The sequence below is a fragment of the Ambystoma mexicanum genome, chromosome 1p (assembly GCF_040938575.1).
Source record: "Ambystoma mexicanum isolate Mex_15411 chromosome 1p, UKY_AmexF1_1, whole genome shotgun sequence".
NCBI classification, from domain to species: Eukaryota; Metazoa; Chordata; class Amphibia; order Caudata; family Ambystomatidae; genus Ambystoma; species Ambystoma mexicanum.
In genome coordinates, this window is record NC_090921.1 from 988125312 (window position 1) to 988142285 (window position 16974).

Genomic DNA, 16974 nt, shown 5'->3' on the forward strand with positions numbered 1-16974 from the left:
GACGCTGAAGAAATGCTTAAGAAATTAGCAGACAAAAATTCGGGAGCGTTTTGGCAACTGATAAAAAAAAACGACGGCACCGATATGTCATCTACAACCTCAAATTGTGTTGGAGAGGCAGCATGGATATCCCACTTCTCGTCCATTTTCAAACCCCCTGAGACGATTGTTAAGAAAAGAATATCGCCAGTTGCAAATAACGTCTGGGAGGATCTTTCTGACATTGACGACATCAGGCTAGCCATAAAAAGGCTAAAACCATCCAGAGCGCCGGGCCCCGACGGAATTACTAACATCGACCTAAAAAACCATCCCGCAGAATGGGCCTTGTTTATTAGCAAAGTGTTCAAGAACTGTACTCTGTCTAGATCAATACCGAAGTCCTGGTCTACTTCAGTTGTTGCCCCCATATATAAGAAAGGGGACAGGACGGCCCCAGTCAATTACCGCCCAATCGCCTTGTTGGACACTATTGGAAAGATCTATGGGTCGCTTCTCCAAAAAAGCTTTCAATCGTGGTCCAAATCAGCAGAATGTAACTATCCCTTCCAAGCGGGCTTTATGAAAAACTGCGGAACTCAAATCAACATATTGATTCTCAGCATTTTGAAGAGCAAAGTCATCGAACGGTCCGGGAAGATCTATTTAGCCTTCATAGATCTTACCCAGGCTTTTGACCAAGTCGATCGAGAGCTGCTATGGACCAAACTATCTGCCTGGAACTGCCCGCCATCATTATTAGCACCGATTAAAGCTCTCCACACAGCAACTTCTATGAGAGTAAAATTGAACCGTCAAGGGTTACTTTCTGAAGCCATATCGACCTTCAGAGGGGTAAAGCAGGGATGTCCCCTTGCACCGGCCCTGTTTATCTCCTTTAGGGGGGACTTCAAAGAAAGCGCAAGCCAAATAAGATCTTTCCCACCTAAAATCGGCCAAACACCTTTAGCCAGGCTTCTCTACGCCGACGATATTATCCTTCTCGATCAAACAGAAATTGGCCTACAAAGGCAACTTAACAACTTGGCCTCGTATATATCCGCTAACAACTTGGAAATCAATAAGGAGAAGACGAAAATCTTGATAATAGAAAAATGCCAGGGGAAGAAGCAAAGAAAAAAACCAAGCTGGATCATTGACAAAGTACCCTTGGAGAGTATTAAAACCTACAAATATCTCGGCGTAATGATTGACAGCTCCAAATCTGAACTCGCCATGCAGCACCATCTGTGGGACAAAACCCGAAAACTAACAACACAGGCGAGGATCATAGATAGGAAGTTTGGACGCTTCTCGTTGATACCGGTGCTCAAATTCTACAAGGGTAAGGTAGTTCCTTGCCTGGTCTACGGAGGCGATGCCCTTCCTACCCTCCCGAGGGCTTTATGGGGAAAACTGGAGGGGTACTTCTGGCGGAAGGTCCTCCAGCTTCCGAACTCGGCACCGATTGCAGGTATCAGAAGGGAGCTAGGTCTTCGATCGCTAAAAGCAGCTAAAGAGGCAGGAGAAATGTCACTATTTAGGAAAATACTTATGCCCGGGTCACATCCGCTATACAACCTGTTAAATACAGAAATGAGCAGCAACACCTGTAAGATGCTGACCACATGGGCGTCTAAACAAAGAGCTATTCTTGAGAACATCGCATGCACAGAAGAGACATTGATTGGTAACCCAGTCAAAGTCAAAAAAAAAATGGACCAAGAGGACTGGGTTGAAACCCACACAATGGCCGGAAAGAACAAACTTTTAAAACATCTCCCGCCTCAACCTAAAAAATTGGATGCGATTCCCGAAATAATTAAAAGATTTCCGGACAGAGCTCTCCGCTCAACACTTCTAAGAGCGAGATTGAATCTTTTGCCTACCAACGAAATACGGGCCATAAGAGGCCTTTCTGACTCAAACCTCTGTCGACTGTGCAACACACAATCCGAAAAGGAGTCAGTGAAACACCTTCTCATGAGTTGCCCTAAGACCATCAAATGGAGAAGAGCGTTTTTAGGGCCTCTATTAAAACCCTTTTCACAGTTTGATGAAGAAGTGTGGTGGGCCCGTTTAATGAGTGGCTCACGGACCACGTGGTCTATAGCAACAGCCAAAATTCTTAATGCCGCGCTGGACGAATGCGCAAAGAAAGGTTTGGTCAACGTCAGTGAATAGTACTGAATCGAACTGAAACGAACTGCTAACTGAAAATACCCACAAACGGTCGGGCTAACAAGAAATAAACAATTGAAAAAAAAAGTAAATTAAGTGAAAAGAAATGAAACGTAACAACAATTTTTGCAAAATCATAAAAATGATAAAAGCAAAAAAAAAAAAAAAATTAGAATAGCATTGCAATGTACACATTTATGTCATTTGTAAAACAGAATTTTGAAGCCAAATAGGTTTCCGCAAAGTGTTGGGTAGTAAACAACTGAATAACTGCCTCTTCCAACAACACCTTGTTGTAACATAGATTCAGGCTGTCTTGGGAAAACCTTCATCCATATATTGTACTGTGATAATTGTTACTAATGTTTACCCTATCCCATTTACCCCATAAATTATCCCCACCAATAATTTCGCCTATGACCTTACCCCACAACCATATATATGGCGATATTATTGGTGGAGATATTACCTGATACCCATATCACACACACAAGCAGGAGGGAGATCACTTGTTGCAGAGGGGTGCGGAGCAAGGTCGGTGCTTAGGTTATGTTATGTTATGTTATTTTGCATTTATATAGCGCCTTATATACCATTGGTATGGTCTGAAGGCGCTGGTAGGTTGAACGCCCTTGGGAACCGAAGTTCAGGTCAGTAGAGAGAGTAGAGAGTCCAAGAAGTGTGTGTGCGCACCAGGTATGTGTGCAGCTGGTGCGGAATTCAAGTGGTAGCTGCTTCTTAGCGGTAGGTGTGGTGGTTGAGAGATCAGGAGTATGTGTTCGCTCTGGCCGGCTTTTATCCAGATCGAGTGTGGCTGCGTTAGGCCTGAGGAGAATGCCTGGCTGGGGGGTGCGAAACCAGCAATGTTTACTCAGAGTGATGGGAGTGAGCGGGAGATGTTGATATGAGAACAGTTATACCGAATGATGTCATAGTATCTCTGTGTTCTAGTTGAGTGGTGGTGTAAGGGAGAGAGTAAGCGTGGGGTGTGGTATGATGTATTTCCTGCATTCCAAAGCATAATTATGTACGTCATGCAATTCCGTGCCGTTGGTACACTTCTAAATTCAACTTTCTCCAAGAGGCTGAGAACATTAGTATGCCCTTTCCTGGGGTATGTGTGATATACTCAGAGGGGGTGAATGGGTCTGAGGGGACAGTGGCTTTACCTGACGTTTCCCCTGCAACATGGGACATATGGGACCAAGTGCAGCATGTCTCTAAATTGTGTTCAAGCAACAGGGAGACTAGAGTCTAAACAGGCGGCACAGCACGGTTTCTCACAGAAGAGCAGGATCTTCTGGTTTTCCTCCCCTAAGTTGCAGACCACCTGATGGGTCGCTCCACCACATATACTAAGCAGAGGGACCCACCAAGGCCTTTACCTTGATGACACCAGTGTTTTGCCTTCCATGGAGTCACTGACTGATGGGACCTTTTAGGTGTGGGGGGCATGCCTGAGGCACAAGGAATGAGGGGGGGGTCTGTGTTACATCCCAGCTAATACCCATCAAACCCATTTTATCATGGACGCACCCAATTGAGGGATCTTAAGGCACAGGCAAGAGGGATTGACAGTGACATGGAGGACCAGATAGAAGCAGCCACATACTTTCATAAATCGATTGCAGAAGGAGTTGGAGTAATACCTTAATAAATGTCATTTGCCTTTGTGTGTTATTTGTTTGCTGTCTTAATTCACTTTCATGTTCTTGTTTTGCGTGGCCAGGCTCGTGGGAGACGCCGGTCAAGGTCTCGCAGCTCCATCGCGGATCGGCTGCATGCTTTGACAATGGACCAAAAGTCTGAAATTGCCCAGAGGGAGCTGGAGAAGATGAAAGAAGAACTGGAGACACTGAAGGAGCATTCCGACAGACTCATGCATTTCCATAAGGTAAACACTACCACAGGTAGGGGGGCCTTTATCGCTAACCTTCCCCTTTACTTTGGGCACAGTATCTTGAGCCAATAAGTGGTAGTAGTGGCAGCCTGCGGACATTGTTTGCAAGCAAGAGATGTCATCAATTTTGTGATAGAGAAGCTCTATGGGGATGTCCTGAAAGGATTTACTTCCCCACACATCCATGATATGGTCAGATTAATTGGACTCCTCAAGTGGTAGGGCACAGCTCCTAGAGGGTTTATGTAGAGGGGCTGAGATTAACTTGTCTAAGAGGTCTCCCCTCTCCAATTGATTACTGGAGAATATTGGAGACTAGAATATGGTAGTGCTGTTAAGAAAGATTACATAGGACTCCATGGGCTGGGATTGCGGGAATTACTGGAACCAGTACATTCTGGCATTTATTTGCCAGTAGCGGCCTGAACTCATGGCAGGTCAGACCTGCAGGTAGTTCACTGTGCCCACCGGCAAACTTGGGTTTCCCCAGTCCTGAAAAAATGCCAGTGCTGTAATTACCTGCATTTTTGGACCGGGGGAACTCCATGAGTCCCTTAGTGTGTTCAGGCCTGATAGTGTATTTTTATACTTCTTTCTAATTTGACTTGTTTGAGTGCTCTTTGTGTGTTTCACTGTACCACTACACACTCCCATATCTCTGGACGCATAAGCCTTACTGTTCTACCACCGGCCTTGATTGAGTTTGATTAGACCGATTTGTCTTTTCCATGTAAAATAGGGTCTTCACTCAGAACCCTCTGTCAGGGCTGGTTCTGACAACTCATCGAACAACTGAGTTAGGTAATTCTGTTAAATATGTAAATAAGCCCCTGTGTCAGTCCTGTTCACGCTACGTTTTAAATCAGGTCTTATAGGTTCTGTCTCCTCTTGCTCCTATTGCCTTCCTACTACACCTGGTTACTGTATGTCGTTGCTGCTAGTATACACATTTAATTCTCCCAGCCATGGTACTGCATGAGTAACCCATATGCGTTCTTGTACAGAGATTCTTGTCGAAGCTTTTTTTTAAAAATACAAATTAAATGTTTCAACCTGTGCTGAGGAGGCCACTTTTGTTGATTTGAGGAATATCTGAGAATATTGATAATGTAAGGGCATAATTCGTTGTTGTGTCGAATTTGCAGTAGCATGTTTTTCTGTTTTGTGGTGCTGAAATTACCAGGTACTACTTGTAGCCCTTTTGATGGCACTTAAATTGTCACCTCCAGAATGATGGAAGGGTTTTCCAAGCTGTGGGGTACAGGTGTCCGCGTCAATTGCGTAAATTCACTGAATTAACTCGTCTGGGTTAAGTCTTCTCATCCCACATACTTAATATAAATAGAGAGGAAAAGGCCCTGCACCGCTGTTTATTAGGATGACGACTCCTCACACATCCGGATATGAATTCTGAGAAGACTTTAACTTTATGGTTTCTCTCCCTGTGCAGTATGGGTAGAGAATGACTTGAGCAGCTTTCAGTGATTTCATTCAGAGAGTAGCCTTTCTGTACTCTATGCTGCATTAGACCATTGCCACTCTATGCAACCCAACAGTTTGATTCCATTTCCTTGGATACTTTTGACGTTGCTTTAGTGGACATCTGGCTTGACAAAATGTCATAATGCCAGAAAGTGGTGCTGCACCCAGCACTTTGAGTATGGCTGGGTAAAGGGACCCCCAGAGAGGGGATCAAAAACTGCTCTCCAGAGTGGATCAGTTCAGTTGGACCCATTAGCTGCACAGATTCACATGGAAAAGGTTTCCAAACATATATATGTAGAATAATCCATTTGAGCCAAGTCACATGCCATAACGCCCCCCCCCCAGTAACCATTGTGGCTATGCCTTGCTGATGTGGCTTTGATCTGGAGGAGAACTTCCACGGATGGCTACTAGGTGGCGTTGTGCCATGCGTGACTTGGCTCAAATGGATTACTCTACTTTCACATTTCAGGTGTGGTCATCCCTGTGTCAAATGACTAAGAACATAAAAGGCATAGATGCTGCCATTTAACAAAAACTAGCAATTCTGATGCTCCTTGGAAACAGCAATGGTACACACTGTAAAGTTGCTTTCGAAAATTTGACGAGAGGCTTAACTTAAAATGGCATTAAAGCAGCACGTAAAGCATTTACTCCTTGGTGTACTGGACCGGGACATTTTCCTTCCCTTTGCGTTTTCACCGTGCTTTTCTCATTCATATTCAAAGTGCACTTCATTTTACGCTGTATGAGATTTTCATGTAGCTGTAATACGAATGGATTCCTTTGGAATCCGCCTCCATTAGCTCCTGCTAAAAGCCGGTGGATTCCCTAGGAATCCATTGTAAATGCTGTCCGTAGAGCTTAATTTGCAAGTAGCATTTACATTGTTTACAAAATAGAGCATGAAATCAAAGAGTAATGGTTATTTCACTGGATTTTACTCTTTACTTTTGCACTCTGCTTTGCAAAAGTAAAGAGTCGCATGCAGGAGACCCACCAGCGCATACGTGCTAATGTTGGGGGTTCCCTTCATGCAATCGGCCCTTTTAATACAATAAACACTATAATGTCTTCCCAAATCAGATCCCTTGCTCTACGTGCACCCTATGCTATTATTCTGGGGGGAGGAAGCTGGGGGGAAGGGGATTGGCAATACATTATAAACCATCATTTAATGTTCATGAAACCAGTTTACTACTGTGTGTTGCTTCTTTTGATGGTCTCCTCGCCAAGTGCGAAGTGTGATTTCTCCTACCTGTCATTGTTAATTGTGAGGCAGTTTGCCCTTCACCTGTGTGTGTATAGCAACTTTTGTTACAGAACTAATTGATCGCTGAATGACCCTAACCCAACAGGTTGCCTGGATTATTGTACCTGGGAATTGCATCTTTAGTTCGGTGATGTATGGGTGGCCAGCTCTCTGACACGCGGCCAGCCTGCACTTTGCAAGCTTAGATCCCAGAAGGGTCGACAGTCTTAACATTTAAAAACACAAAACAAAATCGACCTGATGGTAAGGATCCTGCTTTGGTCTGTACTCGGCTAAAGATGCACTTCACACAATAAATGTTTCCTAGCACTCATTTCAAAGAACACACTTTGAGTTGTTTTTCTAGGTTGGCTTCTTGGTCATAAGATGTGCACGTGACGTATACTTACCTCCAGCCAATTAAGTCCTATGTTTGGTGTGCCAAGGTAGGGGCTCAAAATGCTGAACAAGTGCCTCATTTTAATTATAATTCTTGTAAAAGCAGTTTCCGTACCACCCTCTGTTGCGGGCACTACAAACAGGCACTACAAACACTTACCTTAATGGGGGGCTAACAGATGAAAGAAAGGGAGGACAAACCTCTCTTAAAGTAAGTAATGTGGACAAAGCAACAAGGCTGAATACTTAGTTCGCGGTTAGCAGGCTGACACAAAAGTACAGTTCGTCCACACACGCATCTGTAAAAAATACACTACACTGATATACTGAAAAATGTATACTGTAAGTCACACATCACGGTGAATAAGTTCTTAATGTTTAATACACAGTATTAAAAAGATACCCAGTATATTATAAAAAACAGCCATGGTTTTCGAGGATTCCTTACACCACTGCCTAGATGTGAGTGCAGTACCACAGATAGGCCCCTAGCATAAATTATCAGGGGGTGCAGAGGACGAGGCAACCACACAGGTTTCAGGTACACTATAGACAATACCTGTCCCCTCACTATTCCAAACTAAGCCAAACCATGCAAGGCTGGTTACTAATCATGATGTTTGCCTTCTGTGTCGTCCCATATGACACACCTTGCACAGGTACCTACTTCCTTTTCCTCGACAACGGCCTCTCCAGAGTAGCCTGCCCACGTCATCACCCCATCCCATGCCCTACGCCTTTCTTGCCCCGCACTACACCATTCCCCAATCCGTATCATTCAACTAATAGTCAAATAGATCACAAAAGCATCCAAAAGCCACCAAGTGATAACACACCCCACTTAGTACCCCAGTTCTCAGTGCACTTAGACGCACTAGACTCAGATCACGGACCTACATAACCTCCTACGTTCCAACCAGAGGACCCATTAAAGATAATCAACCCATTCAAATCCCTCTTCTAGGTACCATAAGAACCCAAAGACTCAGATCTAGAATCACTAACCCTCCTAGAGCTATCACCTTTATCAATCATGCTAACACAGGAAATATACCCCTATTAAAAACCCAAGCTGAACACCCTAAAAGTCCCATCATACTCAAACAACAATCTAACTCCATAGAAACCACCAACACTCACCCACCCACCCCAACCCAAGAGCCACCTCCATCCACACACCTCAAAGCAGCCCTCATTAATGCGCGGCCCATACCTGCTCATGCCACTGAAATTCATGACCTCATTATTGAGCAACAACTTGACCTACTCATAGTGACAGAAACCTGGCTCCACCAAGCTTCCGGCCCATCGCTCTCCATTGCCATTCCCCCAGACTACACCATTCTCAGAACAGACAGAACAAAATCAGTAGGTGGGGGAGTAGCCATTATCTCTAAAGCCCATCTCAAAATAAGAACTAGCCCTATTGAGAGCCCAGTCGGCTACGAAGTCCTGCTAGCTAAACTAGCTACGGACCACAAAACCACTATAAACATAATAACTATTTACAGAGCACCTAACACCATATCTCAACCAGAATTAGACATACCACTATTGTTAACGCCACCTATTAAACCAAACACAAAATGCCTAGTCCTAGGGGACCTGAATCTAGGATTTAACGACCCCCAAGACCACAAAGTAGATGCACTACACAGCGCACTTAAAGACATGGCTTTCACGCAACTCGTGAACGCCCCTACCCATACAAAAGGGAGGTCACTAGACTGGATACTATATCTTAACACTATAGTATCCATAGACTCCATCACCCCAGTACACTGGTCAGACCATCATTGCATAAACTTCACTATCCTGTGCAAAAAACCAGACTTACCGAAAACGGTTGTTGAAGAATCCTATGTAACAAGAAACATCCGCAAACTCACAGCAGAAAACATCAACCCCCTATTAGCCAATGCCCTCAATAACAATATCATTACTGCCAAAGAACCTTGTGCCCTGGCAGACCATTACCATAACTGTCTTAACAGTACAATTGACGCCCTAGCATCCTGCATTAACAAAACCAAACGTAAAGACGAAAGTCCTCCTTTTGGTTCAACGAGCAATTAGTCTCTCTTAGACGGATCAAAAGATCGCTTGAACACCGCCTAAAGAAAAACCACACCCCAGAAGCTCTGGAAGAATTCAACTCTGCAAACAAAACCTATAAATCAGCCATCATCGCCCACAAAGCAGATGCCTTCAATACTAGAATTAGTAATGCGGCCTCCGATAGCAAAGAGCTATTTACCATACTCAAGGAGCTGGAGAATCCGATCCCCATAATTAACCCAGTCAAACCAAGTAAAGAATGGTGCACCACCATCCAAGATGCCTTGGCCACTAAAATTAAACTATTACAAAACAAAATTATCTCCAAAAGAAACCTCTTGTCCGACAAACACTCCACGGCCAACCAGATCTCCACGATTATAGAAAATACAGCCCCCTTCAACTTCACACCAGTCTCCCATGATACAGTACTTAATACTATAGCCAAACTTAAAGCGTCCAACTGCAAAGGAGATAACTTTCCAGTACACCTAATTAAACTCTGTGCCCCCACTCTCACGCCTATAATCACTAACTTTGTAAATACCTCCTTCTCCACTAATCAGGTCCCAGTCAGCATTAAAGCGGCTTGGGTCACCCCTCTACTAAAAAAGCCCACACTAGACCCACTAGTGCCCACAAACTACCGGCCCATACCGACTGTCCCATTCTTACTTAAAATCATTGATAAAATAGCTTACAACCAACTACAAACTCACCTAGAACAAAATAACCTGCTAGGAGCCAGACAATCAGGCTTTAGGCCTAATCACAGCACTGAGACAGCCCTCTTGGATCTTAAAATCCAAATAGACTCTATTAGATATTCAGGCAAACTAGCCACACTACTGCTACTGGACCTATCAGCAGCATTCGACTTGGTAGATCATGACAAACTATGCAACACTCTAAAAAAAGATTTTAATCTTTCCAACAACGCCACACACTGGATCAAATCCTTTCTCACTGACCGTACATCCAGAGTTGCCATTGGAACTTTTGCAGCGGACCCCATAATAGTACCCATTGGAGTCCCCCAGGGATCCTGCCTCTCCCCCACCCTCTATAATGCATATACTAAACTTTTATTCTCAGCCTTAGACGATATGGGTGTCATTTACACCAACTTCGCAGATGACACACAGATCCTCATCCCTATTACAGGCGACTACACCCAAGACACCCTCACCATTAATAAAGTTTACTCCATAATCCAAAACTGGATGGCCCTGAACAGTCTCTGCCTAAATGATGAGAAAACGGAGGTCTTCATTGTGGGCTCCCAAAAAAGAATAAGCACCCTCCACCCGGACCCCTCTCACATTAATATCGACGGTACCCGGATCCCAGTACTTAAACAAGTCAAAACTTTAGGTGTCTACATTGACGCCAACCTCTCCATGCATAAACAAATAGCAGCCCTTTCCTCGTCCACAGCCTACACAGCAAAACTTATTGCACTCAGTCGCCAATTTCTCACCCCTGTAAATTGCATCACCCTGGCTAGAGCCCTAATCCTAACAAAACTAGATTACTGTAACGTCCTCTTCCTAGGAACTTCCAAAACCAATTTAAACAAAATCCAATTACTACAGAATAAAGCCCTCAGAGCGGCTTTAGGGATAAAGAAATCTGAACATATATCCAGCACTAGAAGAGAAAACCACTGGCTGCCAATTGAAGCCAGGATCATATTCAAAACCCTTAGTATTGTCTACAAATGTACCACCAACAAAGCGCCCAGCTACCTCAACAACTCCATTAAAAAAAAAATGTCATGTAGGTCGCTGAGATCTAATAATCTGGCCCTCTTAGAAGTTCCTCAATACAAATACAGCAGAGCAGGAGGAAGTAGTTTAAAAGTTCTAGCCCCTTCGCACTGGAACGCACTACCTCTGAGTATCAAAAACGAGGATTCCTTACGAAAATTCAAAAAAGCGTTGAAAACCTGGTTATTCAATAAATATTAACCGCTCAAGCCCTACCCTCCCATGACCATCTACACTGCTTAGAGCAGCCGCTGTACTGCAAATAAGGCTGAAACAAAATGGGTAGGGCCAACTGACCAATTGGAATCTGGTATATGACTACATGATATCTTGTAACCCATGTATAAAGAAAAATGTATTATTTGTATTGTAACTGCAACATTGTATAATAATGAGTTTAACTCTCCTGTATCTTTCGCCGTGATACCCTAGGGTCTGGGCGTGTAACAAATGAAATAAATAAATAAAATAAATAAACACAACCTAATGATCGGGTAAAGACCCCCATGGTCTGGTGCAATGCAGTGTGATTCCTTAAAGACACAGCTCACACCTCGTATATTTGGAAGGCCCTAGACATAAAGGTAGGTTTAGGCAGAAAAAGAGAAGTGGATATTGTAACCAACAGGAAAAATACTCTAAAATTCCTCAAGGCCTACACCAACATTCCATATTAATTTGGACCCTCTAGGGCCTGCCTCTATTATTATTCAGGAAACATTTAAAAACCTTAGCCAAAGGCTTCCAATAATTAAGAAGGCATTTTAGAAACCAAAGCAATACATTTCAGGGAAAATCTTTCCAGTGCAACCAAAATTAGCTACAGTGTTAAAATACATTCCCCCTTAGAGAAATGCAGGGCATAGCCTTAACAATCCATTCATATCAGAGGTAAGTACTCAATTATAATACTTGATCCACAGTTCACTGAACCCATTGTGGGTACAGGCAAAATGTTCAGGGGCAGGGTAGTAAACCCAGAGTCCATTTAGGAGAGCTCCAGAGCAGGTTGAATGTTCCATAGTAATCAATGGTAAGAAAGTCAATGGGCCATTCGCTTAAGTGGAGGTAAGTCAGTTCTACCTCACAAGTGTAGATTCTGCGATAAACCTAAATATGTCCAGAAGAGACCCCAAAGAAGGGATCCAGGGGTTGATGGATGAACCAGAAGCCCCATAGGAAGGTGCAGCAGAGTAGGAGGACACCCTCCCCAATAGAAGTCTACGGGAAATGTGGTAGAGAGAGATTCTCCTAAGGAATCCCAATGCCGAACCTGAGGGACCCCTCCGGTGCGTACCTAGAATATTCGCCCATCCCAGGACCGAAAGGTACATCCTCACATTGGGGGTTTCAATGAAAACTGCACCAGCAGCACAAAACAACCAGTTACAAGGCTTCCTTGCTTTTGTGCGGGTTCCAGGATTCAGTACCAAGAAGCCCGCAATCTGAGACAGCGATGAACCAGATGACCAAGGAAAGGAACAAAGGGCCTCCCTACGATGTCAACTGTCAAGCTTGACCTGCAAATTAGGTAAGAAAGATTTCAGGAATAATTGGGAACCGGTGGAGCCGGCTCCCGGCAGCTCAGTGGGCAAAAGGTGAATGCAGCAGAGCAGTGGATGATCTCAAGAGAGGCATAATGACTGGAGGGACCGTCAGACGCCCCAAGCTGAAACTATGGTGGGGTGCTGTGGTCATGTCCCCTTTTGGATGGCGGCAACAATTCACAGCCAAGTGGAAGATCCTGGTGGTAAATGGCCAGTGTGGGCGTTAAATGATCTAGAAAATGGTTCCACCAGATGTGAGGAGAGACAGTAGACTTCAGAAAGCCCGACTGGACCTCCAGAGGCAAAAACCTTAAACCAGAATATGCCCAAGCCACTGTACCCAGCCAGTATGGAGAAGTTAGGACTTTAAACAACAAAAACGGTGGGACTCGGTGGGACAATCTCCTTCATAAGGACAGCAAACCTGCTTCATCCAGGTGGCAGAACAGGAAAGAGAAGGTGCAGGGTCCAGGCAGACCCCAGGAACCAAGGAGGGGGCTGGGCAAGAGCCAGTCCACCAACCATTAGAGCGGGCTGGAGGCAAAGATCAGATGACCAACCACAGTGGTTGGTTAGTAATAGTGCCACTTAGCCAAAACCACCAAAGGGAGTTAGACTGGTCACAACCAGTTTAAACTACAATACAGGCTGCAATTGTGGGCTGACAAAGAGCTCACATGGTCAAAACGGTCATTTTAAGGCTACCTCCTGGTTGCCTTGCAAACACAGAGCCATAAACTAACTAGAAAATGGCAGACTGCAGAATTTCAAATAAAACTCTGGTGCCCCAATGGTTACTAAAAAGGCACGATGGGCTACCAATGTGGTAAAATGATTTGCACCTCAGGTGAAGCCGGAAATAAAGTACAGCTGCCATCAACTTTCTCCCTAAAACCTATGTAGGGCAGAAATGTGGTAGTGGCATCTAGAATTCTGCTCTGTGCTAGCTCAAGCATCAGGCAGTGTTGTGATATCCCAACTGTAGTACCTAATTACAGATCAGTAGTGATGTTATTTTCTTATCACAAGTTAGGAGTGATGTTGGAACTAGTGGTAATAATAAACATTGTATTCCTAATACCTACATCCACACACCCTCCACTCCACACCTAACCTCAGATTGGGATATTTGCCCCCCCCCCCTGTTTCTTCCCATGGTTGCTTGTAGATCCCTTGCTGTCAAATTGATCGCCCTCCCCTTCCCCATTGTTGGCTCCCTGTACCTCTGCTTCCCTCAGTGTCCTTCCCCTATAACGTATTTAGTGCTGCTTTGCTCCCCAAAGCTAGAGCAGCACCTTAGTAAATACCATGATAATAATAATAATAATAATAATAATAAAAATAATAATAATAATAATATTATATACAGGTAATGCTGGCTGCCATATATTCTAAAATATCTAAAGTTATTAAAGGGATTAATGTCACGGATGGCTTTAAGAAACTCACAAATCTGATACATGGCTCAAGGTTATTTTTTGACCCGCTTTTATAACTTTGTCGTGTGTGGTTTAAGGCTGCAGGATAATTTGACTAAGGGGTTGTTCTAGTTGGTCCCTGCGTCTCCCATGACTCCCTGCACCAAGCTTCCCTGTCCCCCAGGACTGCATGAACACTAAAGATCAGTAACCTTTACTGTCTAGAATAGTCTCTTTGGGAAAGCCTAAAGTACAAGGCCTTATCTGTCTTACTGACATTATAAGTATACCTTATTCCAATGGTCACACAGTGATTGGTTTAAGGATTCAAGATGGCGCCTGTGTTTCCTTAAACACTCTCCTGTTTACACTCTATCACTGATCTTATGCCTGTTCAGTCTCTCTTCCCCTTCCCACTACTGCTTCCTCCCTTGTATTCTCCCACCTTCAACTCGCATCTCTCACTTACTCCTACCCTCTCACCCGTCTCCTCTTTTGTCTTTCTCTTTTGTCTTTTCTCTTCATCGTCCCTCTTTACTCTCCCTCATATCTTTACTGCTCCCTTCCTCCACGTACTACTCTCTCCAGCGTTCAACCTCGCCCTTTACAACCCCTTCACCCCTTCTCTCTACCGCTCAATCACCACTTTCTCTCGACCCGTCACCCCTCTCTGACACAATCTCTCTCTACCCTCTTCTCTACTCGCTCTCACCCTACACTATCTCCCTTCCCCTCGCCTATCTCTTACACCCCACTACACTTAATAATTACACAGGCAATCACAGACGCAAACATAAAATGCCTCACCTGTACTCCTATCCAACAGATTCTGCAGCGCTTCACTTCACCTTCCACGTCTCTCGGTCCACCTCCTCACTACCTGACCCCTCCCGCACATCCCTCACTCTCTATGGCTCCCACATGCTTTGTATACCCGTGACCTTCTGCCTTTAACCTTTCCTCTGCCCCCCACCACTGGTTGGACATTTCACCTGATTCTCGGCCCAATCTAAGGCTATCTATTGCCCTGTGGGTGGGCATTGCAGTGAAATGTTACAAACCCCCCACTTAGCCCTGCCCCTTATTGTTTGCAGCAATTTTAACAGTCTCAGTTAGGGTCCCCACTTAGAAGTTGCGTCGGCATTACGCTTGTTTCAGATGAGTGACAACTGCATACCTTCTTTGACAGACAGGACCGTGTTGTTAGAATCTGCATGGAAGTCATCAGTTTTCTCTGGCAGCCCACTCACTTTATTTGGTCTGGCAATGTATGCTGGTCCAGGTAGTTCTGTAAAGACACAAATAGAACTTGGGCCAGAATTGAGGGTGCATGGCATTAGGTGATCAAAAGTTCTTGAACTGAGTGTTCTGTACTTCCTCACCCCACCTTTGGGTAGGGCAGGCTCTGGTATACTCCTTGGTAGGCCTACTATTCCAGGCTGGGGGGAGGGTCCCTGTTCCCCTCTGACAGAGTCACATTAATAACAAACTCATTAAATCCACTTATATATTTAGATGCCTTGAAGCCTGTATAAATACACTGTGCATCCTAATGGCTGGCTCGGTTGTTTTTCTGAAACCATCCAATGGTATAGACACTGCATCACTGGAAAATGTAGCGCCATGCCTGTATTGCAATAAAGGTATTGCTTCGATTTCCTATTCTCAGTCATGATAACTTCAAACACGTTTCCCTCATTTGCATAAATAATGGCCAAAAAAGAAAAACTTAATTGGAGATTTGATGGAGAGATGATCGCAAATATAGCAGGAAGAAACCGTTGGTTTTACTGATGACAAGGAACAATCTGCAGTCCCTGCCTTAAAAAGGGAAAAAGGGAAGAACCTAACATTAATTCAAGATCAACAATTTCTCCATCCAGATGGAGCTATTCTTTTATGATATCGCTCAATGCCCAAGACCATCATGACTTCCTGAGAACATGCCACATAAGCTGGACCTTCCATGGTTTCTAGACAGGACCTATTTTTGAATTCCAAATAGGCACTGTTTAGGGCAGGAACATCCCTTTTCAATAAACACATATTGGCATGTCCCATGTGTATCCCAAATTCATTATCCTCAACTAAGACTCAATGTGGGTAAACAAGGAAGTTTCCATTCATGACCCTTGCATGAGCAGCCAATGATCTGACCTTATAAATATATTCTTACTAAATCTTAGCATTGGGGGTTCACCGGACACTTGCACAGAACAGTAAAAACCTCAGAGCAACTATTTCACTCATAAGGGGAAAGCCTATTTTGGACTTTGTGCTTCAGGGTAATTATGTGAGTAGCCAGGTTAAATAATAATAATAATAATAATTAGGCACTTAAGCATTAAAGAACAAAAAAATGTCGCTAATCAGAGGGATTGAGAGTTCGTGTAACCCCATACTTTTGCTCCATAGCTAGCAGCCACCAAAGATGTATCCCTATAAAAGCATAAGTGAAACAGCCACAAATTTCACACCAAACACTGTTTTCAAATTCCTTTAAGTGTTTGCTGGAGTACCCTTTGTTCTTGGTTTATTGGAATTTTCAAGTAGGTGCGCTGCCAGATCAAATACTGAGATCAGTCAAAACTCTCCACTAGTTCTAATAGGTTGCATTGATGACAAACCCTTCTAGTTTTTGGCATTGCTTTCTGTCTAGAACTTCACTGTTAGCAGCCATCTTGGATCGGTGACCATTTCCAGCTGCCATCTTGGATTGGTGACATCACTTCCGGTGGCCATCTTGGATAAGTGACATCACTTCCTGTGGTCATCTTGGATCAACCCCATCTCCAGCCGAAGGCCACAAGAGGCTCCTCTGGGAACACCACTCAGGAAGAAACACCAGGGACAATATCAGAGAGAGCAACCACTGATGGACAAGGCAATCGGGTGACAAGAGCGTGTGTCATCCCTTCTGAACTTCCTAACCGCGTCCAGCCAGGGGCGTCCCAGTTAAGGAAGGAAACAGTGAATGGTGAAGACC

General features: G+C 44.2%; 1 protein-coding gene across 1 annotated transcript in view; it reads left to right on the top strand.

Moving 5' to 3' along the window:
* CFAP263 (cilia and flagella associated protein 263) overlaps window positions 1-16974 on the top strand; it is a 614832-nt gene that overhangs the window by 175420 nt on the left and 422438 nt on the right. Inside the window, exon 3 of the mRNA XM_069654512.1 lies at window positions 3890-4054. Coding sequence (XP_069510613.1) covers window positions 3890-4054 — 165 coding nt within the window. The remainder of the gene's footprint in view (window positions 1-3889; window positions 4055-16974) is intronic.